Source organism: Rhinoderma darwinii, chromosome 2 (assembly GCF_050947455.1).
Source record: "Rhinoderma darwinii isolate aRhiDar2 chromosome 2, aRhiDar2.hap1, whole genome shotgun sequence".
In the NCBI taxonomy this organism is placed as follows: domain Eukaryota; kingdom Metazoa; phylum Chordata; class Amphibia; order Anura; family Rhinodermatidae; genus Rhinoderma; species Rhinoderma darwinii.
Window position 1 is genome coordinate 178,174,559 of NC_134688.1, and position 26,326 is coordinate 178,200,884.

At 41.5% G+C, this 26,326-nt stretch overlaps 2 protein-coding genes across 4 annotated transcripts in view; both read right to left on the reverse strand.

Annotated features, from left to right (window-relative positions):
• ADPRHL1 (ADP-ribosylhydrolase like 1) overlaps nucleotides 1–7,057 on the reverse strand; it is a 63,309-nt gene extending 56,252 nt beyond the window's left edge. Inside the window, exon 1 of the mRNA XM_075852541.1 lies at nucleotides 6,844–7,057. Coding sequence (XP_075708656.1) covers nucleotides 6,844–7,057 — 214 coding nt within the window. The remainder of the gene's footprint in view (nucleotides 1–6,843) is intronic.
• A 2,733-nt stretch (nucleotides 7,058–9,790) lies between these two features.
• DCUN1D2 (defective in cullin neddylation 1 domain containing 2) overlaps nucleotides 9,791–26,326 on the reverse strand; it is a 53,135-nt gene continuing 36,599 nt past the window's right edge. For all 3 annotated transcript variants that reach the window (XM_075852544.1, XM_075852542.1, XM_075852543.1), the window contains exons 6-7: nucleotides 15,871–15,967; nucleotides 9,791–10,328 (exon numbers count right to left, since the gene is read on the reverse strand). In XM_075852544.1, the coding sequence (XP_075708659.1) occupies nucleotides 10,249–10,328; nucleotides 15,871–15,967 (177 nt within the window). In that variant the 3' untranslated portion in view covers nucleotides 9,791–10,248. The remainder of the gene's footprint in view (nucleotides 10,329–15,870; nucleotides 15,968–26,326) is intronic.

The following is a 26,326-nucleotide window of genomic DNA, read 5'->3' on the forward strand; positions in this document are numbered from 1 at the left end:
GAAAACCATTGGTAACACATTACGCCGTAATGGATTAAAATCCTGCAGTGCCCGCAAGGTCCCCCTGCTCAAGAAGGCACATGTACAAGCCCGTCTGAAGTTTGCAAATGAACATCTGGATGATTCTGAGAGTGATTGGGAGAAGGTGCTGTGGTCAGATGAGACTAAAATTGAGCTCTTTGGCATTAACTCAGCTCGCGGTGTTTGGAGGAAGAGAAATGCTGCCTATGACCCAAAGAACACCATCCCCACTGTCAAGCATAGAGGTGGAAACATTATGTTTTGGGGGTGTTTCTCTTGTAAGGGCACAGGACTAACTTCACCGCATCAATGGGAGAATGGATGGAGCCATGTACCGTCAAATCCTCAGTGACAACCTCCTTCCCTCCACCAGGACATTAAAAATGGCTCGTGGCTGGGTCTTCCAGCATGACAATGACCCGAAACATACAGCCAAGGCAACAAAGGAGTGGCTCAAAAAGAAGCACATTAAGGTCATGGAGTGGCCTAGCCAGTCTCCAGACCTTAATCCCATAGAAAACTTATGGAGGGAGCTGAAGATCCGAGTTGCCAAGCGACAGCCTCGAAATCTTAATGATTTACAGATGATCTTCAAAGGGGAGTGGGCCAAAATTCCATCTAACATGTGTGCAAACCTCATCATCAACTACAAAAAACATCTGACTGATGTGCTTGCCAACAAGGGTTTTGCCACCAAGTATTAAGTCTTGTTTGCCAAAGGGATCAAATACTTATTTCTCTGTGCACAATGCAAATAAATATATATAATTTTAACAATGTGATTTTCAGTTTTTTTTTAAATATAATCTATCTCTCACTGGTAAAATGAACCTAGCCTAAAAATTCTAGACTGTTCATGTCTTTGACAGTGGGCAAACTTACAAAATCAGCAAGGGATCAAATACTTATCTCCTTCACTGTATATATATATATATATATATATATATATATATATATATATATATATATATATAAAAATAGAAATCTTGCAGCACTCCAAAATGTGAAAAATAAGTGGTTTATTCAGCCAACAAACAGTGACGTTTCTGTCCTACAATAGGACCTTTATCAAGCATATTTGGAGTGCTGCAAGATTTCTATTTTTATATACTGCCTTTATATACTGCCTTGTCCTTGGATCTGGACGACTTGCTTGGCACCTACACATTTGTTTCTAGTGAGTGCTGCTGCTTTCTATTGCTATATATATATATATATATATATATATATATATATATATATATACTAGTCCATCTCAATGAATTATAATATCATCAAAAAGTTGATTTATTTCAGTAAATCAATTAAAAAAGGGAAACTCCTATATTATATAGATTCATTACACACAGAGTGATCTATTTCCAGCATTTTTTTCTTTTAGGGTATGTTCACACGATGAGAGGCATTTCCGTGTGAAAAGACAGACTGTTTACAGCTGCCTCGTTTCACACGTAAATGCTCCTCCTCGTAATTTACGAGGCGTCTGAGACGCTCGTAAATCTTGAGCTGTGCTTCATTGAGTTCAATGAAGAACAGCTCAAATTACGTGGCAAAGAAGTGCCCTGCACTTCTTTTGCCGAGGCAGTCCATTTACGCGTCGTCGTTTGACAGCTGTCAAACGACGACACGTAAATTACAGGTTGTCTGCACAGTACGTCGGCAAACCCATTCAAATGAATGGGCAGATGTTTGCCGACGTATTGCAGCCCTATTTTCAGACGTAAAACGAGGCATAATACGCCTCGTTTACGTCTGAAAATAGGTCGTGTGAACCCAGCATAAATGTTGATGATTATGGCTAACCGTTAATGAAAAGCCAAAACTTAGTGTCTCAGAAAATTAGAATATTAAATAAGCCCAATTAAAAAAATGATTTTTAATACCGAAATGTAGGCCTACTGAAAAGTATGTACAGTATATGCACTCAATACTTGGTCGGGGCTCCTTTTGCATGAATTACTGCATCAATGCGGCGTGCCATGGGGACGATCAGCCTGTGGCACTGCTGAGGTGTTATGGAAGCCCAGGTTGATTTGATATCGACCTTCAGCTTGTCTGCATTGTTGGGTCTGGTGTCTCTCATCTTCCTCTTGATAATACCCCATAGATTCTCTATGGGGTTTAGGTCAGGCGAGTTTGCTGGCCAATCAAGCAGAGCGATACTGTGATTATTAAACCAGGTATTGGTACTTTTGGCAGTGCGGGCAGGTGCCAAGTCCTGCTGGAAAATGAAATCCGCATCTCCATAAAGCTTGTCAGCAGAGGGAAGCATGAAGTGCTGTAAAATTTCCTGGTAGACGGCTGCATTGACTCTGGACTTGATATAACACAGTGGACCAACACCAGCAGATGACATGGCTCCCCAAACCATCACTGACTGTGGAAACTTCACACTGGACTGCAAGCAACTTGGATTGATTCCTCTCCACTCTTCCTCCAGACTCTGAGACCTTGATTTCCAAATGAGATGCAAAATTTACTTTCATCTGAAAACAGGACTTTGGACCACTGTGTTATATCAAGTTCAGAGTCAACGCAGCCGTCTAGTAGGAAATTTTATAGCACTTTTGAAATTGGGTTTATATAATATTCAAATTTTCTGAGAGACTAAATTTTGGGTTTTCATTAACTGTTAGCCATAATCATCAACATTAAAAGAAAAAAATGCTAGAAATAGATCACTCTGTGTAATGAATCTATATAATATATGAGTTTCACTTTTTGAATTGAGTTGCTGAAATAAATTAACTTTTTGATGATATTCTAATTCATTGAGATGGGCTAGTATATCCATACACACATATAGCTGCAGATAAAGCTAGACCTTAAAATAACCACTTGTCAGTTTATCATACAATATAAGGGTCTGAAATCTGCTAACACTTTTCTTCCAAGCCTTGGGTAAGTTCATTTTCAGATAACTAGCATTCCCACTGAGTGAACATTGAAACTAAATTTAGGCCCCTCTTGGCTGAAGATTTGACAGTGGCATTAAAACAAGTGGCCGACTTATCAAACAAAAGACAGAGAACATTCCTGTCTACATATTTAGATTTGGAAGAGACAAGATGATGGCAGTCACCTACAGCGCTCATGCCCAGCTTCATGCTATATACAGCTGTTTGCTTGTGATGGTGATATACTTCTACACAGCTGTCACCGCAGGGTGTAAGATAATACCTCTGTGTACAAGTAGAAAATATGTTTCCGTCCGTGTTCAGGTTGATATTTATCCGGACTGCTCAGTAGGAATGTGATGCGTCACAGCTCACCAGACTTTAGGACACATCGCACTCCTCACATCTTCACAATGCAAAGGAAAGGAAAACCGCCTATTTTATGCAGTCAGTGCCTTGATCTGTGACTTTTACTCATCCATATTAATTTTTTATTTGTTATTTTTCATCAATAGGCCAGATTTATCAATGTGTAAATTAAAGGGATTGTCTCATGAAAACGATCCCTGTCCATATAACCGATTAGGACAAATGGACATCATAGAGGGGGTCCCCCATCAGGATCCTCCTCTTTCAGCAAGAAGGGAGAACCACATTGTAAGAGTGGCTCCCGCCAATGTAATACTACATTTGTGCCGGGCTCCCTCACGTTTGCCCCAGAATATGGCCTTTCTGGCAGGAATTTCCTCCTTTATTATGAAGATATGTTAGATGCGGTTTGATCTAACAGAAAAATTGGTCTTGCTTTGGAAACCAACCCCATTTTTTTTAAACCATCAGGGGACGACCTCCCCACTTTCATCACTCTTGCAGCTAAAATGGACCACTTATTTAGAATGGAGGAGCTTGCTGGGTGGGATTATAGACAACACAAAAGATTTATTAAAATCTGGGGCCCATGGTGCTCCTACAGTAGCCAACTAGCCCCACAACTGTAATTGCAGCACTTCCACTTTCTTGATGCTAATATCTAAGTACGGATTCATGTAAATAGTTAAATATGGTTTCTTATTTTTCAATGACTGCTAGTCTGCACTTTATTGTTTAAGTTTACTGATACAGTTGGGCTTGCGACTACGTATAAGCCATGTTATTGTTTCCATAGTTTTCTGAAAATCTTTAAGGGTATGTTCACACTGAGTTTTTTGCAGGCAGGATTTTTCTTAAGTGGCTTTTAACCAAATGCGTTATTGTACATGTTTTTTGCCACGCTTTTTGTCACGTTTTTTTTTTTACCTATTTCTTCAACAGGCAAAGGGAAAAACCACAAGCGTTTTTTTTACATAAAACACGTAAAAAAATGCGTCAGCTGTTCGCTGCGTTTTTTCCATCTCCAATTGATTTCAAAGAGGTTTTTGAGGCGGAAGACGCCTCAAGATAGGGCATGTCGTTTCTTTTTCCTTGCGGGGAAAAATGCCTCCACCTCCCATTGAAACCAATGGGAGGCTATTTTGGCCATTTTTTGCAGCGGTTTCCACAGCAAAAATCATGTCAAAAAAATGTGTGAACAGGGCCTAATAAAGAGAGAATTAAAAACAAACAAAACACTGGAGTAAGTGGGTTTTGCACCATACATATGTTATGCGGCTGGTATATTTGTTGCGATGGCTAATGATACCCAAGTCTTGGCTTGTTAGTCACAGATGTACAATATATTTATTAACATTTCATAGAATTTCAAAGTGGAGCACAATTAGGACAGGTCAGACCAGAGGAGTATTGTGGTGAGGTAAGGACTAGGCATCAAGTGGCACGCTTCAATGCCTTCATGGGGCAGAATTTTGGCAGATACACAGTCCATCCCACACTTTCCCAACTCCAAGTGGAGAGGGAGGGGTCACTAACTTTCGCCTGAAAAAGACTAGAAGCACCCCAGGGTCAGTCCTGACTTATTTCGGTTTTTCGTTTCTCACAGTGCAGATTTGCTGTCGATTTTGCCTGCATTTTTGCGGCCAAAACCAGAATTGGATCCAGGATAGCAGATCTATAAGGCCTATATATTTCTTCGGTTTAGGCTTGAAAAATACATGCAAAATCTGCATGGTGGGAACAAGGTCTAAGGGTAAGTTCACACTGGGCAGCTTTTATTGCAGAAGTTTACTGCGACTAAAAATTAGTTCCATTCATCTGAATGGGGTTATTTCTGCCGTAGGTCATGGATTTCTGCAATTTCCATTCAGATGAAACTGAATTTTCAGTTGCAGAAAATTTCTGAAACAAAATCTGCTGTGTGACTGCTCCCCAATATATATATATATATATATTTTGAAATAACAGATTTTACATAGCATGACACCAGGGATTTGACATCTTTATGAAGGTGGCGATACGCGCATCAAGGTGTTGAAGGGGTTACACGGCAATTTGCCTTTATCATGTCCACATCAGGTTAGTTATTGATTATGTGTCTATTACTGAACTACTTTTTAAAAACAAATCTCAGATGATGGGTTTATTGATGAATTTTACCTTTTGATAATATTGCCCTTTTGTATTAATTTGCACTGTAGCACTATAAGAAATATGACAATATTCTGTGTGATGTCCTATGTGGAAGTGTTTTGGGGTACATCTTGTTGAAGTGCACATAATAATAATGCACGTCACACACAAGTTTTTCAATGCTTCACTTATATATATATATATATATATATAAGTGCAAGTATTACGATACATATGCAATGACTCAAATTCATCAGTATATAGCACTTTTTATTCTATTAGTATGGTATTTTACAAATAGTCCATATTGATTTCAGTAAAGTTCAGTGTGGAGACGTTAAGTTGCGCTGAATGAGCATCAGCAACTTAACGTCTCAATGCTGAACTTTGTTGAAAGCAATATGGACTATTGATAAAATACCACATGGACTATTGATAAACTACCACATGGACTATTGATAAAATACCACATGGACTATTGATAAAATACCACATGGACTATTGATAAAATACCACATGGACTATTGATAAAATACCACATGGACTATTGATAAAATACCACATGGACTATTGATAAAATACCACATGGACTATTGCTAAAATACCACATGGACTATTGCTAAAATACCACATGGACTATTGATAAAATACAACGTGGACTATTGATAAAATACCACATGGACTATTGATAAAATACCACATGGACTATTGATAAAATACCACATGGACTATTGATAAAATACCACATGGACTATTGATAAAATACCACATGGACTATTGATAAAATACCACATGGACTATTGCTAAAATACCACATGGACTATTGATAAAATACCACATGGACTATTGATAAAATACAACGTGGACTATTGATAAAATACAACGTGGACTATTGATAAAATACCATGCTGATTGAACAAAAAGTGATATGTTCTGATGGATTTGAGTATCTGTATTGTAATAGTTGTACTTCTTATATTTAAAGAAGTGAAACATTGAAATGATCTTGTGTGTCCCTTCACTGGGTCTAGAAGACCTTCAGAAATGTTAAAATAAACCCCTCCACTACCCTAGACTATCGGAAAGGTACAATAATACGTACAGCGCTATAATATATATAATAGCGCATTACATATTAATGTACCTTTCGGTGTATATATACATATATATATATATATATATGTATATTTTAACCTTTATATGTAGTTTTTGTAATAAGTAAAAGCATATAATAACGGCCATTACTGCTTTTTCAGTGCCATATTTTCATTAAAAACTTATTTTTTATGGGTAATCGGGTGGTAAGTAGGACCATGTAGCAACGATTCTAAATTGATTCCCTACGTGTGTTTATAGTTTACCGATATGATAAATGTGCCATTTAATAATAGTATACACTAAGCTTTAAATGTAAATATCTTACCTGAGACGAGCGCTTCTGTGGTAGCCACATGCATCAGGGTGTTGTGACTTACTGGCCATTTGTCTGCAGATAGCACCAACTTTTCTAAACCTCCTAGTTCTTTTAACTCCTCAAGAATCTTTACACCTGAAGAACAGATTTCCCAGCTAAAGTTTCTACATCCCAGTGAATCACCAACCGCAGCCAGGAGCATAGCAGCTGTAAATTTCTCCATGATGCGAGGACCTTGCAGCTCTTTCTTCTCTTTTGTCTGACAAGCACCAGGTCTAACTTTAGTGTCAATCTATGGCTGGCAGAGCTCCTGTCACTGGCTATAAATGGTAGAGCTGCCCTTATCACAACCTGTTACACCCCCCCCCCCCTTTACTAGCATTTCTTTAACTGGACATTGTCTATTCACACCATTCTAAAATCCTGTCACTGCTAGATGGATGAAACGGATTACTGTTACTTTCCTTGTTATTACATGTCTAACCGCTTATAAGTAGTTTACGAGGAGTTTTTTTTTACAGCACTACAAAAAAAAGCAAGATGTTACCCTAAAAATCCAAGGGATCAATCAATTAACAATGGGGGCATGTCAATTATTTTCGTTAACTATGCATCTGAAACCACTGGTGTGTAGCAGAGACATAGCACAATGTCACGCTTAACGCATTATACACATTTTTGGGGGCTAAACAAAGAAATAAACAAAATTGTAAAAATAAATAAAAATAAAGTACCTTTTTTAGAAAAAATAAATAAAAAACAACAATATCAGAACACATGCTCTAAGATTGTGCATTTTTGCAATAACAAAAAGACCAGCAGTAGAGCATGGTACAACTCTTGTCCGCTGAAGTTAAAGTTTTCCCCTCAGACTAATAGAAATGCAAGGGAAACATCTATGAAATCGGCAGGCTGGCAATGGCATCTTAACCCCTTAAAGGCCTACTTACAATTTTATGAAAGTTGTATAAATGCCATCAGTTTACTCTGTGGACTTCTAAATCTATAAAGGCAGTATCCGCTACAACGGTGGTGAACCTTGGCTAACAAAGTAGGGTATTAAAAAAGGTATGTTCAGATTGTTCATGTGCATTTTGACGCAACTCGCAGCAATTACATAACGAATCTGCGGCAAAATCCGTATATGTGACCGTTTAGCCAGACGTGGAGGATTTTGCAGCGGACATGCCGCATTACAAAGGCTAAAAACCTGCAGTGAAAATTAGCTACTTCTTTGCACCAGACGGAGTATGAGATTCTGCACCATTGCGGCAACATCCGCACTAAGTAAACGAACAAGCTACAGAAACCAAAGAGTCTGCTGCGGATTTCCACTGCGGCCTGTCCGCAGTGGAATTCCGCCACGTCTGAACATGCCCAAACTATACATTTGTTAAAAGCAGCAATCCCCACCTAAATACTTGTGAGTCTCAAGGCTGAAAGCTAGCCAAACATATTATTGGACAGTCTAATCAGTATGTCTACTGTTAGGGTGTTAGGGGAAACAATGACGAGGCAGGTTACATATCTAAGGCCCCTTTTGCATTACGTTTTGGCCCTACGTTTAGCGTGTAAAGTGAGAAAGCTCCCTACGTACACCTAAACCTGTCCATAGGGCTCCATTAGCCCGGAGGCGGCCAAAAGAGTGTCCTATTGGCCTTTGTCGGGCTGGTATACCTTTGTTACGGAGGATGAATAATGTAGTGTATATTATGCTATTCCATCCTGGGGCATCCCACAAAAAAAAAAAAAAAAAAGTATACAGCGGGGTGTACATTTTTTTTCAAATGGGAGCCTATGTATGACAGATGCCACTGCAGGGCATCCGTCACAGGTATACGTTAAACGTATACCTCTGGGAGCTTTCCCAGGGCCGGACACCCCGGGAAGAGCCTCAGAAAGCGTACAGCCTGGGGATTCTAGGCCTGGGGAAGCCTGTGACATCACTGTCCATCTATGTCCCTGACCAGAGAATCGGTAGCGCTCTGTCCGGGGACTCTGGGACAGGAGAAGCGCCTAACGTTGCAGTCCATATATGGAGGGTGACGTCAGCGGCTCCTCCAGTCCCATAGTTCCCAGCCAGTTCACTTCCGATGCTCTGGCTATATATGGACAATGACGTCAGGGGTTATGCTAGGAGCGGAATCCCCAGCCAGAGCCGACGCTCCGGAGGTAAATTCCATTTTTTTTAAAGCTCCTAACATCATTGTCCAAATATGGACAATGACGTCAAGGGATTTCCCAAGACGGAGTCCCGGGCCAGAGTGCTTCCAATGTTGCAATCCCCTGATATCACTATCCATATATAGACAGTGATGTCAGGGGCTTCCATGGGCTCATCGCTTAAAGTAGCGCTGTGCCTTGGGAGTTTGTGTGATGTATCCCACTGTATGCCTACGTTGTTGCTTTCCGTTGGAGGTATATGTTAGGGCTCTTCCCGACAGAAGGAAAAAACGTGATGAGAACAGGCCCTAACATTCCCGTTCCTTTGAGATATGTGTCTAGAATCCGCTTATTCCCCTCTCCATATGACAGTAAACATGCAAGCTCATGCAATCCAAAGAAAATCATGGCGAAATCAAGGGAGATAGTCGTCTGAAGATCCCATCGGGGACTGCAGGATAACCTTTCCCAAAAAAGCTTTGGAGAATTGTTTTCCAAATTCTCTGTTAAGATCCAATTCTCTATTTTCATTGGCTCACACACAGAGCCACAATGCACTCATGTAAATAAAAAAATCAGCATCCAGTATTCTACTTACCTATTATTGAAACCCTACAACTCATAAAAAGGGAGGGATTCCAATTATAGACTTAGAGTATTATAACCTACTTCGTGTCAAGTAGAACAGGTTTTATCTAGACATTGGTGTGATGTGACAGTTCTACAATAACAATCTGAAGCCATCAAGCATCTTGGGAAAGGTATCAAAGTTAGCAATAAGAAACATAATGCCTTATAAGGTTCCATTAAAGATTTAATTTATAACACAAATACTGCTTTTTATATAGATACAATATAATACAGCTGTTCGGTAACTGCTGGTGTTTATTCTGGCTCGTAAACTGAATGGCATGCTTTGAAATTTCTTTTTCCCTCAGATTTCTTTAATAAAATGGCCTCTATTTCAATAGATCCAAAGTATAAAATCATGCAATCTCTACATCCTATATGATACAACCAATATAAGATCTGAAGCCAGCATCCTACAAACAGCCAGTGCTTCCACTGCCAGCAAGTTCTTCCATTTCATGTCTTGTCCAAGAGCTGTCCACCACAATGTCCTAAGGCAGAATTCAGACAGTAGCATTTTCCATGTCCATGTGTCTCTGCCGTTCAGTTATTGGCCAAAAACAGTCTTCATTATTTAATGAAATGGCAAAAAGCATCAACTAGTTCTTTTTAAGCCTATGGTTAAAGGGGTTTGCGCTTTCCACTCGTCACGAATGGTCTTGCATACTCCACAAAATCATCTATAAGAACAGGCCATGCTCCTGAAAGAAAAAAGAAATACATTTGTTATGTATCCCAAACTGGTCTAACTTCTCATTTCTTGCCGATACAGCCATATGTGGGCTCTTTTTTTTTGTGATACAAACCATATATATATATATATATATATATATATATATTTTTTAAAGAACCAGTTTGGAGGAACATATAAGGGAAATGGAAAAAAAAAAGCAATTCTGACGTTTTGTGCAGGATTTTTTGTACGCCACTTACCGTGCGGTTTAAATGACATGTCAACCTGATTATATTGGTCGTAACAGTTCTGGCGATACTATTAATGTGCATTTCAATTTTTTTTTTAAAACTTGCAAAATAAAACCACTTTTATTTGGGGGGAAAAAGGTTTAATTTTTTTTTGTGTCAACACTTTTTCTAATAAACTTTATAGAATTAATTTTGTAAGTCCCATTAGGGGACTTCACAATGCGATCATTTGATCGCTTCTATAATGCGTTAGTATACTTAGTAATGCCAGGCCTAGGGGCCTTCTTGACGTCCCCAGTCCACGAGATCACCGATGGGTGACAGAGGGATCCCCCACTCTCTCTTTCTAATCACCTAGATGCTGTGGTCGCTTTGACTGCGACATCTAAGGGTTTAAACCTTGATCCCAGCTTTATATTACAGCTCATGTGTCTGCGCCACCCAATAAATGTAACTGTACGTCCGTTTGCGAGAATGTACCTCTAAAATGGATGTACAGTTACATCCAAATGCAGGAAGGGGTTACAGGCTTTATTGTCATTAATTTCTTAAAGTAAATGCTTGTTTACACAGCCACATCTAGGCTGAAAAAAAAAAGACGCTAAGTTTACATGTGTACAAGGGTGAAATCCACGATGAAAATCACGGAGAGGGAACTGCATAACCTGTTTTCACACTTCATTGTCTAGGATTACTCTACATTTACATTAGACAATACTTAAGACCGCTCCATATGCCTAGCGGGCAGAACATGATCTACCAGACATACATGGCAATTATTCACATTTTTATCAACTTTCAAAACTAGAAATAATTTTCTTGCTGTTTATTGACTCATACTTGTATTTTATTGTCAATTTCGCTGTGAGCTAACCAGCCTGTACTGTAAGCTGATACATTTGATCTATACTGATACATTGCAGCAAAGTCCAGAGATAGTCAAATAGAAAAAAAACAAAAGCCTTTTTTTAAGGTTCCAGTTCAGTTCTGAAGTGGCTTTGAGGGGCCCATGTATTAGAAACCCCCCATAAAACACCCAATTTTAAAAACTAGACCCCTCAAAGTATTCAAAACAGCATTTAGAGAGTTTAAGCCTTTAGGCGTTTCACAGGAATTAAAGCAAAGTGGAGGTGAAATTTGCAAATTTCATTTTTCTTTAAGAAATTCAATTGTATTCCATTTTTTTTCTGTAATACAGAAGGTTTTTACCAGAGAAACACTACTAAATATTTTTTGCCCAGGTTCTGCAGTTTTTACAAATGTCCGACATGTGGCTCTAGTGGACAAAAACACAGGCCTCAGAAGCAAAGTAGCACCTAGTGCAATTTGGGGCCTCTTTTTTTATTAGAATATATTTTAGGCACCAAGCCAGGTTCGAAGAGGTGTTGTGGTACGAAAATAGTAGGAATCCCCCATTGTGACCCCACAGTTTTTTCCCAGCACAGATTTGAATTGGGTTGTGAATTAAAAAAAAAAGTAATTTTTTCCGATAAGATGTCATTTTTGCTCAAAATTTCCTATTTTCACAAGGAACAAAATAACACATTTTGTTGCCCAATTTCTCCTGAGTGCGGCAATACCCCATTTGTGGCAATAAACTGCTGTTTGGGCCCATGCGAGGGCTCAGAAGGGAAGGAGCGATGTGTTCTTTGGAGTGCAGATTTTGCTGGATTAGTTTTCGGGTGCCATGTTGTATTTGCAGAGCCCCAGAGGTATCAGAGCAATGGAAACTACACCCCTGAAGGAATTCATCCGTTTGTGCCCATGGGAGGGTTTCAGAAGATTTGACCTACTGGAGCTTTTCTGGCGCTAAGTCATGCATGCAGAAGCCCCTAAGGTACCAGTACAGTTGAAACCCCGAGAAGTGACCCCATTTTAAGAACTACGCCCCTTAAGGCATTCATCTAGAGGTGTAGTGAGCATTTTGACCCCACAGTTATTGTGTAAAAGGTAGCAGATGGTGCAGAGTGAGGTTTGCAATTTTCTATACATATATGCCATTTCAGTGTCTGATATATAATGCCCAGCATGTGCCACCGGAGACATACACCCCATAAATTGTAATGTGGGTTCTCCCGGATACGGCAATACTCTACATGTGGCTGTTACCTGCTGCCTGGGTACATGGCAGGGCTGAAAAGGGAAAGATGAGGGGGATAAGATGTGCGGAGTACATCAGGGTTAATTAAAAAGCAGGGGATGTATGGCAAATTTTAAAACAATCTTTTATACATAGCCCTGGTTATTCGGGACACGTGTCACATTGATGTGTTGTGTCTTTCCTTATCCCCCTCTTATAGCAGACTTCTCACCTCTTTTGACTTTTTCCCTTCCCACCTGTTTGGGGAACTTCTCCAGGAAAGTGTTGCCCTGGTACTTTGCATGTGGCTTGGCTTCCAGAAGTACTGGGTGCCCCCCCTTCCTGGTCCCTAAAAATTATGTTCTTGATAACCACCTCTTGAAATTCCAGGAAAGTTCCCCTCTGGCCTGCACATCGACGTAGCACGTACACATTGTACAGTGCCATCTGTATGATGTGCCCGGCCAGCTTCTTATACCACACCGCATGGCGCTGTAGGGCTTCAGGACTTGATCTGACAAGTCCACCCCTCCCATGTACCGATTGTAGTCCAGGATGCAGTCTGGTTTGGGGGTCTCTGTACTGGTACCTCGTACAGGTACATGGGTACTGGTGTGGCCACGTATTGTTGTCAATACAAGGACATCTCTTGTCCTTGTACTTGACACACAATATGTTGCTGCTAGAATGTGCCCTGCTCTCACCCCTTCTGAGTGTTTGCCCAAGCAGTGTCTTATGGAGGCCTCTCAGGTTTCTTCTAGCAGTGCCGCATGCCGCAAGACTTCTGGAAGAGAGGCACTTAAAGAGTGGGATACGGTTATAAAAATTATCCAGGTAGAGGTGGTAACCCTGGTCCAGCAGCGAGTGCACCAAATCCCACACAATTTTGGCGTTAACTCCCAGTAAAGGGGGGGGGGCATTCTGGGGGCTGAATACTCATGTCCTTCCCTTCATATATCCTAAATTTGTAGGTATACCCTGATGCACTCTCGCACAGCTTATACATCTTCACTCCATACCTTGCCCTCTTATTCGGCAGGTACTGGGGGAATTGAAGCCTCCCTTTAAAATGTACCAGGGACTCAACAGAGACACACTTCTTTGGCGTGTATGCTTGGGCAAACCGGGCACTGAAATGGTCTAATAGGGGTCTCAGTTTATACAAACGGTCAAAACTGGGGTCATTTCAGGGTAGGCACTGCTCATTATCCATATAATGTAAGACACAAAGTATTGTCTCATAACGCATCCTGGACATGGCCATGCGGTACATCGGGGTGCGGTATAACATGTCTGTACTCCAATAGGTCCTAATGGATGGCTTTTTCAGAAGCTCCATGTTCAAGAGCAGTCTCCAGAACTTGCCCAACTCTGCTGCGTCTACAGGAGTCCACCTGTGGGATTGGGCATAAAATGATGCGGGGCTCTTTGTTATATACGGTTTGGAATATAAATTTGTCTGGGACACCATAAGCTCTACAAACTCATCAGTGAAAAAGAACTTGAAAAAGTCCATCTCACTGAGCCCTGTCGTGTTAAATTTGATCCCTGGGCTGCCCGTGTACTCAGGGATTTGGGGGTTCATAATTGTCTGGTGAGGGCGACCAAATAGGGTCACTTCGCTCGGGGGGTTTCAACTGTAGTGGTAGTCCTGAGACGTCTCCTAGGGGGTCCCTCCTCTTAATCACTGGATGAGGAGGTCGACAAATAAAACAGAGTCAACATCCAACGAGTCTGTGTCGGAGGCATGAAATGAATACGCCTCTTCGGCAGTAAATGTCCGTTGGGACATGTTAGTTGTGCTCAGACACGTACAAAATGTATTTGGTATACAGCAAAAAAAAATAAAAAAATTATAATAATTCCCTAACTGGGAGCAATAGGCTGCTACCTAAACTAGCACAAAAACGTGTTTTGTTTTTTTTAGAGAAAAAGTGACCTTCCCTGACACTAAAACTAACTAGGGCGAGGACTCCTAACACTAAACCTAACTACATTTCATGTGAACTTCCCTAACGCTATACCTAACTACGGTGACAATTCCCTGACACTAAACCTATCTAGATTATTCCGAGCTTCCCTGACACTACACCTAACTACGGTAACTGGTGCCTGACGCTAAACCTAACTGGATTAGATGTAAACTTCCCTGATGCTAAACCTAACTACGGTGATGGATCCATAACGCTAAATTCCCTGACGCTATACCTAACTACGCCTTTTGACGGATCCCTGACACTAACTAATCCTAAACTAACCAGTTAAATGGTCTAAACTAACGTTTTTATTTTTATATACATTTTTATGTTTTATATATTTTATAAAGATAAAAATATTCCCCAGGGACCAAGAAATTTGGTCCTGAAGACTAAGAAATGGTCAGTGATAGATCACTAACCAAAAACATGGGGGGGGGGGGGGGACACAAGGAGAAAGGAAACAGGAGTGGGTAGTGGATGGGGGAGGTGGGAAGCAGAAAAAAGTGATTTTTTTTTATTTTTAACTTTTTTCACTCTCTCTGCTCACAACTGCTCTGAATGCTTCTCTAATTCCAACAGAGGGGTTCAGGGTGGGTGCGGCAGGAACTGATGTCAGGGAGAGAAAGTTTAGACAACGATCGCCGCCATTGAACAGTTAGTCACTGACTAACCAATAGCGGTGAATGCGGGACCATCTCGCAGCTATCACAGCTCATGAACGCGCCTGGTGCGAACGGCGCTGTTTCATGATTGACATACTATTATGTCATGGAGCGCACATGATGCACATAATAACAGTATGTCCAGGAGCGGGAAGGGGCTAAAGATGTCCTCCTCTGATTAAATGTCGCCCTTCTGCAATAAATAAGACTATCTGAAGTGGAACCACTTGTCGGATTAACCCCTTAGCAACATTCGACGTACATTTACTACGCTGGTGCTATGTAGTTAGCACCAAGAATTGTAAATATTCGGCACGGGGATGGTGCGGGCACAGGAGCTGTACCTGTACTTTTTGCAAGTGGCTGTCAGCTGTATATTACATTACAGAGCCTCATTCACATTTAATCAGTAGTTGCATCAGGAGAAAATGCAAGGAAAAACAAGTGCGAGGTGGTAAAAAGTTAAAAACAAATATCTAGAGTTCAGCAGAATCAGAGTTATTGGTGATTAGGACCCAAGAATGCGATCAAGGAAAGAATATTTTCGGCGCAATAGGAGGAATGCATGATGTAGAATAAAACATTTTAAAGTCAATACCTTCTTCATCATAGTTGGACATGTCATCTGCAATCATATTGCCAAAATCCAAAAGTAAGTTCCATGTGTCTTTTGGGATTGACCTTTTATGGTGCTCCTAAAAGATTGGAATAGAGATCATATAAATGTCCATTGTTTAGAACTGTATGAATGCAAAGTAAACTCTCTAAGGCCTTTCTTAGTAATAAATATGGTATACAAGTCCCACTACAAACAAATATCTTATGCCTAGTAAGTTCGGCACATGGTGGGACTATTTATTAGGGAGTCCTTTAGACCATGGTTTCGTTTTACCTTCATTACCTAGTAATGTATCCAGCAAGTGGTATACACCAGATTCTATAACTCTTCCCCTACATGTTCATTTCTTCCTGAGGTAGGGTTCCCAATTGTATGGATTAATCTTAGGGGTATTCCGACCATTAACTTGTGCAGTGGCCCGACTGTTTCTGTAACTCCCATAGACTTTAATGGACAGAGCAGCGCACATGCCTTGCCCGTTCGGCAGACAAAGTACAAGACTGACCTCCCACAAGAGCTGAAGAGATGAGAGCGCGCCGTCCTCTCCACAGCTCTTAGACGGTCTGTAGCACTGACACGCCCCCTTGCCAGTTCAGGTGAAAAGACTGATCTTCAAAGCTGAAGAGAGAGAGCGTGCACTTTCTCTGCTCGCTCTCGCTGTTAGGCTGGGTTCACACGACCAATTTTCAGACGTAAACGAGGCGTATTATGCCTCGTTTTACGTCTGAAAATAGGGCTACAATACGTCGGCAAACATCTGCCCATTCATTTGAATGGGTTTGCCGACGTATTGTGCAGACGACCTGTAATTTACGCGTCGTCGTTTGACAGCTGTCAAACGACGACGCGTAAATGGACTGCCTCGGCAAAGAAGTGCAGGACACTTCTTTGCCACGTAATTTGAGCAGTTCTTCATTGAACTCAATGAAGAGCAGCTCTAGATATACGAGCGTCACAGACGCCTCGTATATTACGAGGAGGAGCATTTACGGCTGAAACGACGCAGCTGTTTTCTTCTGAAAACAGACTGTCATTTCAGCCGTAAATGCCTGCTATCGTGTGAACATACCCTAACACTGTCCAATTCTGATTGGACAGTGTCACAGCCATAGTAACACGCCCCCTTGCCAGTACACGCCCCGTTGACTGTTCAGGGGGTTATTTAACCCCTTAATGACCGCCGATAAAGCCTTTTCACGGTGGTCATTAGTGGGCTTTATTCTGATGCAATAGCCTTTTCACGGCGCTGCATCAGAATAAAGTAAACAGAGCAGGGAGCCGTTAAATGTCCCTGCTCTCAGCTACCAGAGGTATCTGAGGACATCCTTGCTCGATCGGGTGAGATCGATATTAGTATCGATCTCACCTGTTTAACCCCTCAGATGCGGTGCTCAATAGCGGGCGCCGCATCTGAGTTGTTTTGGAGAGAGGGAGGGAGCTCCCTCTCATCCCACTGACACCCGGCGATAAGATCACCGAGTGTCTGTGTCTCCGATGGCAGCCGGGGGCCTAATAAAGGCCCCCAGGTCTGCCTGTAGTGAATGCCTGCTAGGCTATGCCAGAAGCATGGCTAGCAGATGCCCGTCCGTTTTAAACGGACAGGCAGTAATACACTGCAATACAAAAGCATTGCAGTGTATTATAAAGGCAATCGGATGATCGCATATTAAAGTCCCCTAGTGGGACTAGTAAAAAAGTAAAAAAAAGCTTGAATAAAGTTAATAAAAAAAAAGTAAAAAGAAGTAAATTAAAAACACACTTTTTCCCCTTACAAAATGCTTTACTATTAAAAAAAACACAATAAAGCAAAAAAGTTACGCAAACTTGGTATCGCCGCGTCACTGTAACGACCGACTATAACTCTGTTACATTATTTAATCCGCACAGTTAACGCCGTAAAAAATAAAATAAAAAACAATGGAAAAATTGCGGTTTTCTGTTAATCCTGACTTAAAAACAATGTGAAAAAAAGTGATCAAAAAGTCGCATCTTCTTTCAAATGGTACCAATAAAAACTACAAATCGTTCCGCAAAAAAAAAAAAAGCCCTCATACAACTGCATCGGCGGAACAATAAAGAAAGTTATGGCTTTTCAAATATGGAGACACAAAAATAAATAATTTTGAAAAAAAAGTGTTTTTACTGTGTAAGTAGTAAAACATACAAAAGCTATACAAATTAGGTATCTTTGCAATTATAACAACCCGTTGAATAGTTATTGTGTAATTTATACCACACGGTAAATGGCGTAGATTTAGGACGAAAAAAAAGTGGCGAAATTTCAGGTTTTCTTCTATCCCCCCCCCAAAAAAAGTTAATAAATAAATTATATGTACCCCAAAATGGTGCTATTAAAAAGTACAACTTGTCCCGCAAAAAACAACACCTTATACAGCTATGTCGACGCAAAAATATAAAAGTTATAGCTCTTCGAATGTGACGATGGAAAAACGTAAAAAATGGCTTGGTCATTAGGGCCCAGAATGCAAGCAGGGGGAAGGGGTTAAATATCGGGCACCAAATATAACGGCACTGATATCTAAATAACGGAGGGACGTAGAAAAAAAAAATGTAAAGTGCCCCAGGGTTTGTGCAGCTCTCCCCATTACATGCTGCACATGTATGGGGAGGTGAAAGGTTCTCTTTAAAGCACCCCTCGGCTTGGTTGGACAGGGCCACGTGGCTGCATTCACGACACTATAGTATGTACAGTAAGTGGCTGTGGCCAATAAGCAGAGGGGACGATTACCATGCAGGAGAACATGGCGGCTTGTTTTTCTTAGCGCATCTGTTAGATGCCTTAACCCCTTGAGTACCCAGCTCATTTTGGCCTTGAGGACCAGACCCATTTTTTCAAATCTGACATGTGTCACTTTATGTGGTAATAACTCCGGAATGCTTTTACCTATCCAATTGATTCTGAGATTGTTTTCTCGTGACATATTGTACTTTAGTTTAGTGCAAAAATTTGGTCGATAAATTCATTGCTTATTTGTGAAAAACACCAACATTTAGCGAAAATATGAAGAAATTATGATTTTTCCCATTTTAAATGTATCTGCTTGTAAAACAGATGGTAATACCACACAAAATAGTTACCAATTAACATCTCCCATATGTCTACTTTATGTTTGCATCGTTTTTTGAACATCCTTTTATTTTTCTATGACCTCACAAGGCTTAGAACTTTAGTAGCAATTTCTCATATTTTTAAGAAAATTTCAAAAAGCGATTTTTTCAGGGACGAGTTCAGTTCTGAAGTGGTTTTGAGTGCCCTATATATTAGAAACCCCCATAAAACACCCCATTTTGAAAACTGCACCCCTCAAAGTATCCAAAACAGCATTCAGAAAGTGTTTCAACTCTTTAGGCGTTTTACAGGAATTGAAGGAAAGTAGAGCTGAAATTTTCAAATTTCATTTTTTTTTTACAAAATTCATATGTAATACATTTTCTTCTATACCACAGAAGGTTTTACCTGAGAAACGCAACTCAATATTTATTGCCCAGATTCTGCAGTTTTTTAGAAATATCCCACATGTGGCCCTAGTGCGCTAATGGACTGAAACACAGGCCTCAGAAGCAAAGGAGCACCTCTTGGATTTTGGGGCCTCCTTTTTTCAGAATATATTTTAGGCACCATGTCAGGTTTGAAGAGGTCTTGTGGTGCGAAAACAGTGGAAACCCCCAAAAGTGACCCCCATTTTTTAAACTACACCCCTCAGGGAATTTATCTAGGGGTATAGTTAGCATTTTGACCCCACAGGTATTTTGCTATACTTTCTGGAGTTCGTCTGTGAAAATCTACTTTTTTTCTGGAAAAACGTAAAAATTTCTAATTTTTGCAAGAAATAAAGGAGAGAAAGCACCCCAACATTTGTAAAGCAATTTCTCGCGATTACGGAAATACCCCATATGTGGTAATAAACGGCTGTTTGGACCCACAGCAGGGCTCAGAAGGGAAGGAGCGCCATTTGGATTTTGGAGCTCTGATTTTACTGGAATGGTTTTCAGTGCCGTGTCACGTTTGCAACGCCCTGGAGGGACCTAAACAGTGGAATCCCCCCAAAAGTGACCCCATTTTGGAAACTATACCCCTCAAGGAATTTTTCTAGTGGTATAGTTATCATTTTGACCCCACAGGTTTTTTGCTGAATTTATTGGAATTAGTCTGTGAAGATGAAAAGAGACTTTTTTTTGGAAAAAACACAGAATTTTCTAATTTTTATAAGGAATAAAGGAGAAAAAGCACCTCAACATTTGTAAAGCAATTTCTCCTGATTACGGAAATACCCCATTATGTGGTAATAAACTGCTGTTTGGACCCATGGCAGGGCTCAGAAGGGACGGAGCACCATTTGGATTTTGCAGCTCAGATTTTGCTGAATTGGTTTCTGGGGGCCATGTTGCATTTGCAGAGTCCCTGAAGTACCAGTACAGTAGAAATTCCCCAGATGTGATCCCAATTTGGAGACTATACCCCTGAAAGAATTAAATTAGAGGTGTAGTGAGCATTTTGAGCCCTCAGGTGTTTTATAGATTTTATTAGAATTGGTCCGTGAAAATGAAAACATTTTTTTTTTCCAATAACCTGTAGCTTTAGCTCAGAATTTTTCATTTCCACAAGGAATACAGGAGAAAAGACACCCAAAAATGTGTTACACAATTTCTCCTGATTACGAAAATACCCCATATGTGGTTGTAAACGGCTATTTGGACATACGGCAAGGGTCTAAAACGGAAAAAGTGCAATTTCGTTTTTGGAGTGGAGATTTTACAAAATTTGTTTTTGACGCCATGTTGCATTGCGCTGAGGTACGAGTACAGTGAAAACTCCCGAGAAGTGACCCCATTTAGGAAACTACAACATATATGCTATTTCAGTGCCCAATGCGTTGGGCCCAGCTTGTACCACTGGAGACATACGCCCCATAAATTGTTAAGCGGTTCTCCAGAGTACGGTAATACCCCATATGTGGTCATAAACCGCTGTTTGGGCACACTGCCAGGCCCAGAAGGAGCGCCATTTGGCTTTTGGAGCGCAGATTTTGCTTGTTAGTAGTTTTGTTTAGTGTTTTACTGGTGTTTCAGTTTATAATGTGGGGGCATATGTAATCTGTGCGGAGTACATACATTTTTTGCGTGACACACTGTCGTTTTTATTGGTACCATGTTTGGCTACGCGCGACTTTTTGATCACTTTTTATTCCATTTTTTTGGAAACAACGTGACCAAAAAAGGAAATTCTGCCATTGTTTTTTATGGTATTTTTTTTACGGTGTTCACCGTGCGGGATAAATAATTTGATTTTTTTTTAGGTCAGGCCGATACGAACGCGGCAATACCTATTATGTCTAGTTTTTGTCTTTTTTTTCTAATTATAAAGGGCTTGATCAGGGAAACAAGGCGATATTGTTTTTATTATGTAAAACTTGTATTTATTTATTTATCTAAAACTTTTTTTTTACTTTTTATTTTACACATATTAGGGGACTGGAAGATCTGATCTTCTGATCCCCTGCACAATACACTGCACTACTTCTGTATGTACTGATGTAGTGCAGTGTATTGTAACTGTCACTTTACAACTGACAGTTGAGCCTATTACGTCCTGCCTTGGGCAGGACCTAATAGGCTCCCGTACCTGGCAACCAGGAAGCCGTTGCTAGGCTTCCTGGTTGCCATTGCAACCATCAGAACCCCGCGATTTTTCGCGGGTGGGCAATGGGGTGCAGAGGGAGCGCCCTCTCTCTGTATCAATCACTTAAATGCCGCTGTCGCCATTGACAGCGGCATTTAAGGGGTTAAACTACAGCGATCGGAGAGGACAGTGATCGCTGTAGTTGCAGTGGGATGTCGGCTGTATATTACAGCCGACATCCGATGAAGATGGAGCGAGCACAGCTCCTGTGCCCGCTTCATCCTCAGGGCGTTACTATTCGCCCATTTTCGGGAAGGGGTTAATAAAAAGTGTTTTTTTTTTTTTTACACCGCTTTCTCTGATCTCCTCACGTATCTCACAGAAGTGAGGAGATCAGAGAAAGTGACAGGAGCTTTCTCCTGCAGACGACGTCACAGACGGCTGTGATTGGTCAGTCTTCAGAGACTGACCAATCACAGCAATCGCCGGCATTGGGGACTGCTAATTGGTCCCCAGGCCGGTAGCAGAGACGGTTAGCTGTCAATGACAGCTGCCGCCGCTGTTCTGTCACTATGTGATTTCACATAGTGACAGTTTATTCCTGCGCCGTAATAGTACGTCGAAGGTACGCTGGAATAAGCGGCCAGCGACGTACTATTACGTCGAAGGTACGCAAGGGGTTAAATGGTTTATCCATTTTCTGCAAATTAATGTTATTTTTTTCGTATTCATAAAAATGATACAATTTTGCAATATACTTTGTGTTCATTCCTCACAAGTTTTAACCCTTTCGTGTAACTCGATGTGCCATTACATCCTGGTGAGGGGGGTGATGTATGGAGCACTCTCCATACTCTGCTGGTGTCAGCTGTGTTTTACAGCTGACACCCGGGACTAACGGCCAGTAACAGCGATCGCGCGGTTCCTGGCCATTTAACCCCTCAAATGCTGCGGTCAATCACGACCGCAGCATCTGAGGCATTGAAAAGAGGGGGACGGCCCCCTCTGACAGCTCATCGCCCTCCCGCAATGAGATCGGGGGTGCTGATGGTGTTGGGGAGTACTTGGCCCGTGATTTTTTGTATAAGGTCCACCACAGTTGCCCAGAATGAATGAATCAACGGGCACTCCCATCAAATGTGCAGCATCGTACCTCCCGCTCTGCCACACCGCCAACATTCATCTGGTACCGCCGGGTAGCAGGAATGGAGCAATGCTGGGACCCTATACCAACGTGACAAGATCTCATAATTTGTTTCCTGGGCCTTGCAGGAGATGGAGAAGCTATGACACAACTTAAAGGCTTTTGACCAATACGCCGACGATGGGGGCGACGTAAGCTATCTCTCCCACCCTCTCACATAGGAAGGTGGAACCTCATTATGTAACTCCTGCAAACACTTATAAAGAAGGGAAATAGCACGCTCTGGAGGGGAATCAGCAACACATAGCTTTTCTATCGATGTTAGATCTCTGGTCAAAGACAGCCTCCCCCTTATTAGTAGTATAGAAGTGCTGTAGCCGTAAAAAATCCCAGCGCCCGACAGATGATCTCTCTGGCTCCGGGACAAGTGTCTCAAAGGACTTCAGACCCCCACCCGTCAGAACGTCAGTGGCGAAGGCCTGGACGAAAAGGACAAGAAGGTTGGCTGCTTGCCAGGCGGAAAGTCCACATTATGGGATATTGCCAATAATGGGCCATCGGGAGGAATCCCTATAGCCAGATTCCGATAGCGTTTGTATGTGAGTACCACCTGTCCCGCCACCAAAGGGAGCATAGCGTTCTCCCTTACGCTAAAGTACCTCCCCCGGAGCCATGGAAGGACAGTAAGAGGAGCTGGCAGCAGCCATAATTTTATTATTTTATTGTCGAGACTATACGAGGCTTTGTTTTGCGCAGGAGAAATTGTATTGGTTTTCTTAAGCGGCTTGGGGTTACAAATAAATTACTGTGCAATGTATTTTTGCAACTTAACCCCTAGGCGCACCACGACGCAACTGTACGTCTATGTGGCCACTGACTTAGCGCACAGGGACTTACAGTTACCGCGTGGTTCCCGGTGCACACTGTCGGCGACAGTGTGCACCAGGAACCGGGAGGCCAGCTGTCCCTGACATCTGACACTCCACTGCATGCCGATCAGCGGCTTATTTCCGCTGATTTCGGCAGTTGACCCCTTAATTGCGGTGATCGATTGGAATCACCGCATTCAGGCGTTTTTAGCACATCGGCAGACCTCACAATAAAATAGTGAGATTTGCAGATGGCTAGCATGGCGATCGGAAGCCAAGTAATGGCCTCCGTGTCTGCCATGTACGGAAGCCTATCAGGACCAGCCTCATGATGGACTTCCTGTCAGAGTGACAGGACGTCACTGCCATTCGCGATGAACACTGTGGGCGACAGTGTCTGTGACAGTGTCGGTGACTGTGTGCATCGGGAACCGGAAGGTCAGCTGTCCCTGACAGCGGACACTCCACTGTTGCCGATCAGCGGCTCATTGCCGCAGATTCCGGCAATTAACCCATTACATGCGGGGCTCGATTGCGATCTCCGCATGTAAGGGGTTTGTAGCTCATCAGCAGCCCCCATGCAATTGTGGGGGCTGCTGATGCATGTGATGGCATCCATGGGCCAGACAACGGCCTCCGGGTCTGCCATGTATGCAAGCCTACGAGGATCAGCCTCTGGCTGTTCCTCGTAGACTAACTGTCAGAGTGAGGCCCCATACACACGAACGTAAAAACGCCCGTAATTACGGCACGATTTTACTAGCCCATGTACTTCTATTGGCCATGGGCACCTCGTGCCGTTGAAAAATATAGAACATGTCCTATTTCAGGCCGTAATTACGGCACGGGCAGGCCCATAGAGGTCTATGGGGCTCCCGTAATTACGGGTGACTACTACGTGTGTGCACCCGTAATTACGGGAGCGTTGCTAGGCGACGTCAGTAAATAGTCACTGTCCAGGGTGCTGAAAGAGTTAAACGATCGGCAGTAACTCTTTCAGCACCCTGGACAGAAACTACCGATCACAATATAGATCAACCTGTAAAAGAAAAAAAAAAGACGTTCATACTTACCCAGAACTCCCTGCTTCTTCCTCCAGTCCGGCCTCCTGGGATGACGTTTCAGCCCATGTGACCGCTGCAGCCAATCACAGGCCACTCACAGGCTGCAGCGGTCACATGGACTGCCGCGTCATCCAGGGAGGTCGGACTGGATGTCAAGAGAGGGACGCGTCACCAAGACGAGTAAGTATGAATTTCTTTTACTTTTTCTGTGGAAAGGGCTGTCCCTTCTCTCTATCCTGCACTGATAGAGAGAAGGGCTGCCGATTACTGCAGTGCCATTTTGCAGCGAAAACTTGCCCGTAAATACTGGTGCAATACGGGTCGAATACGTGTGACCAAGGACCCATATTTACGCCAGTATTTACGGGAGGACAAAAATACGTTCGTGTGCATGAGACCTGACTGTGACGTCACACTGACAGTTGGAATACGTTACACTACCTAGGTAGTGTAATGTATTCTAGTAGCGATCAAAGCTGCAGGTAAAAAAAGAAAGTGTCAAAAGTAAAGAACAAAGTAAAAATAAAGTTAATAAAAATGTTTTACAAAAGTAAAAACATAAAAAAAAAATTTTTCCTATAATAAGTCTCTTATTATAGGGAAAAAATGAAACCGTTAAAAAAACAGTACACATATTTGGTATCACCGCGTTCGTTACGACCCAATCTATAAAACTATAATGTTATTTTTGCCGCACGGTGAACACCGCAAAAAAACGAAACTAAAAACAATGCCAGAATCATTATTTTTTGGTCACCACCCCTCCCAAAATATAGAATAAAAAGTGATCAAAAAGTCGCATGTACCCGAAAATAGTACCAATAAAAACTACAACCCGTCCCGCAAAAAACAAGCCCTTACACAGCTTTTTTGACTTAAAAATAAAAAAAGTTACGGCTCTCAGAATATGGTGACACAGAAAATAAATTATTTTATAAAGAAGTGATTTTATTGCGCAAATGCTACAAAACATTAAAAAAAAACTATATACATATGGTATCACCGTAATCGTACCGACCCGCAGAATAAAGTAAAATTGTCATTTATAGTGCATTATGAACGCCGTAAGAAATAAAGAATTTAAACCGCCAAAATCACTGTTTTTGGTCACCAAAGCTCTAAATAAAATTTAATAAAAAGTGATCAAAAAGTTGCATGTACCAAAAAATGGTACCAATAAAAACTACAGCTCGTCCTGCCAAAAATAAGCCCCCACATGGCTCAATTCATGGAAAAATAAAAAAGTTATGGCATTTGGAAGGCGGAGAGTGAAAAACTAAAAAGGAAAAGCAAAAAAGGATCAGTCCTGCAAAGGTTAATTAATTTATATTCAAAAAATAAATTATTACCACATGTGGGGTATTGTCATACTCGGGAAAGATTGCGTTACAAATTTAGGGCGACTTTCTCCTTTATCCCTTGTGAAAATGAAAAAATTCAACATTTTAGTGGACAAAAATGTTTATATTCATTTTCACGGCCTAATTCTACTAAATTCTGCAAAAAACCTGTGTGGTATAAATGCTTACTATACCCCTAGAAAAATTCCTTGATAGGTGTCGTTTCCAAAATGGGGTCACTTTTGGGGGTGTTTCCACTGTTTTGTTCCCTCCAGGGCGTTGCAATCGCGACATGGCACTAAAAACCAATCCAGCAAAATCAGCGCTCCAAAATCCAAATGGCGCTCCCTCCCGAGCGCTGCCGTGGGTCCAAACAG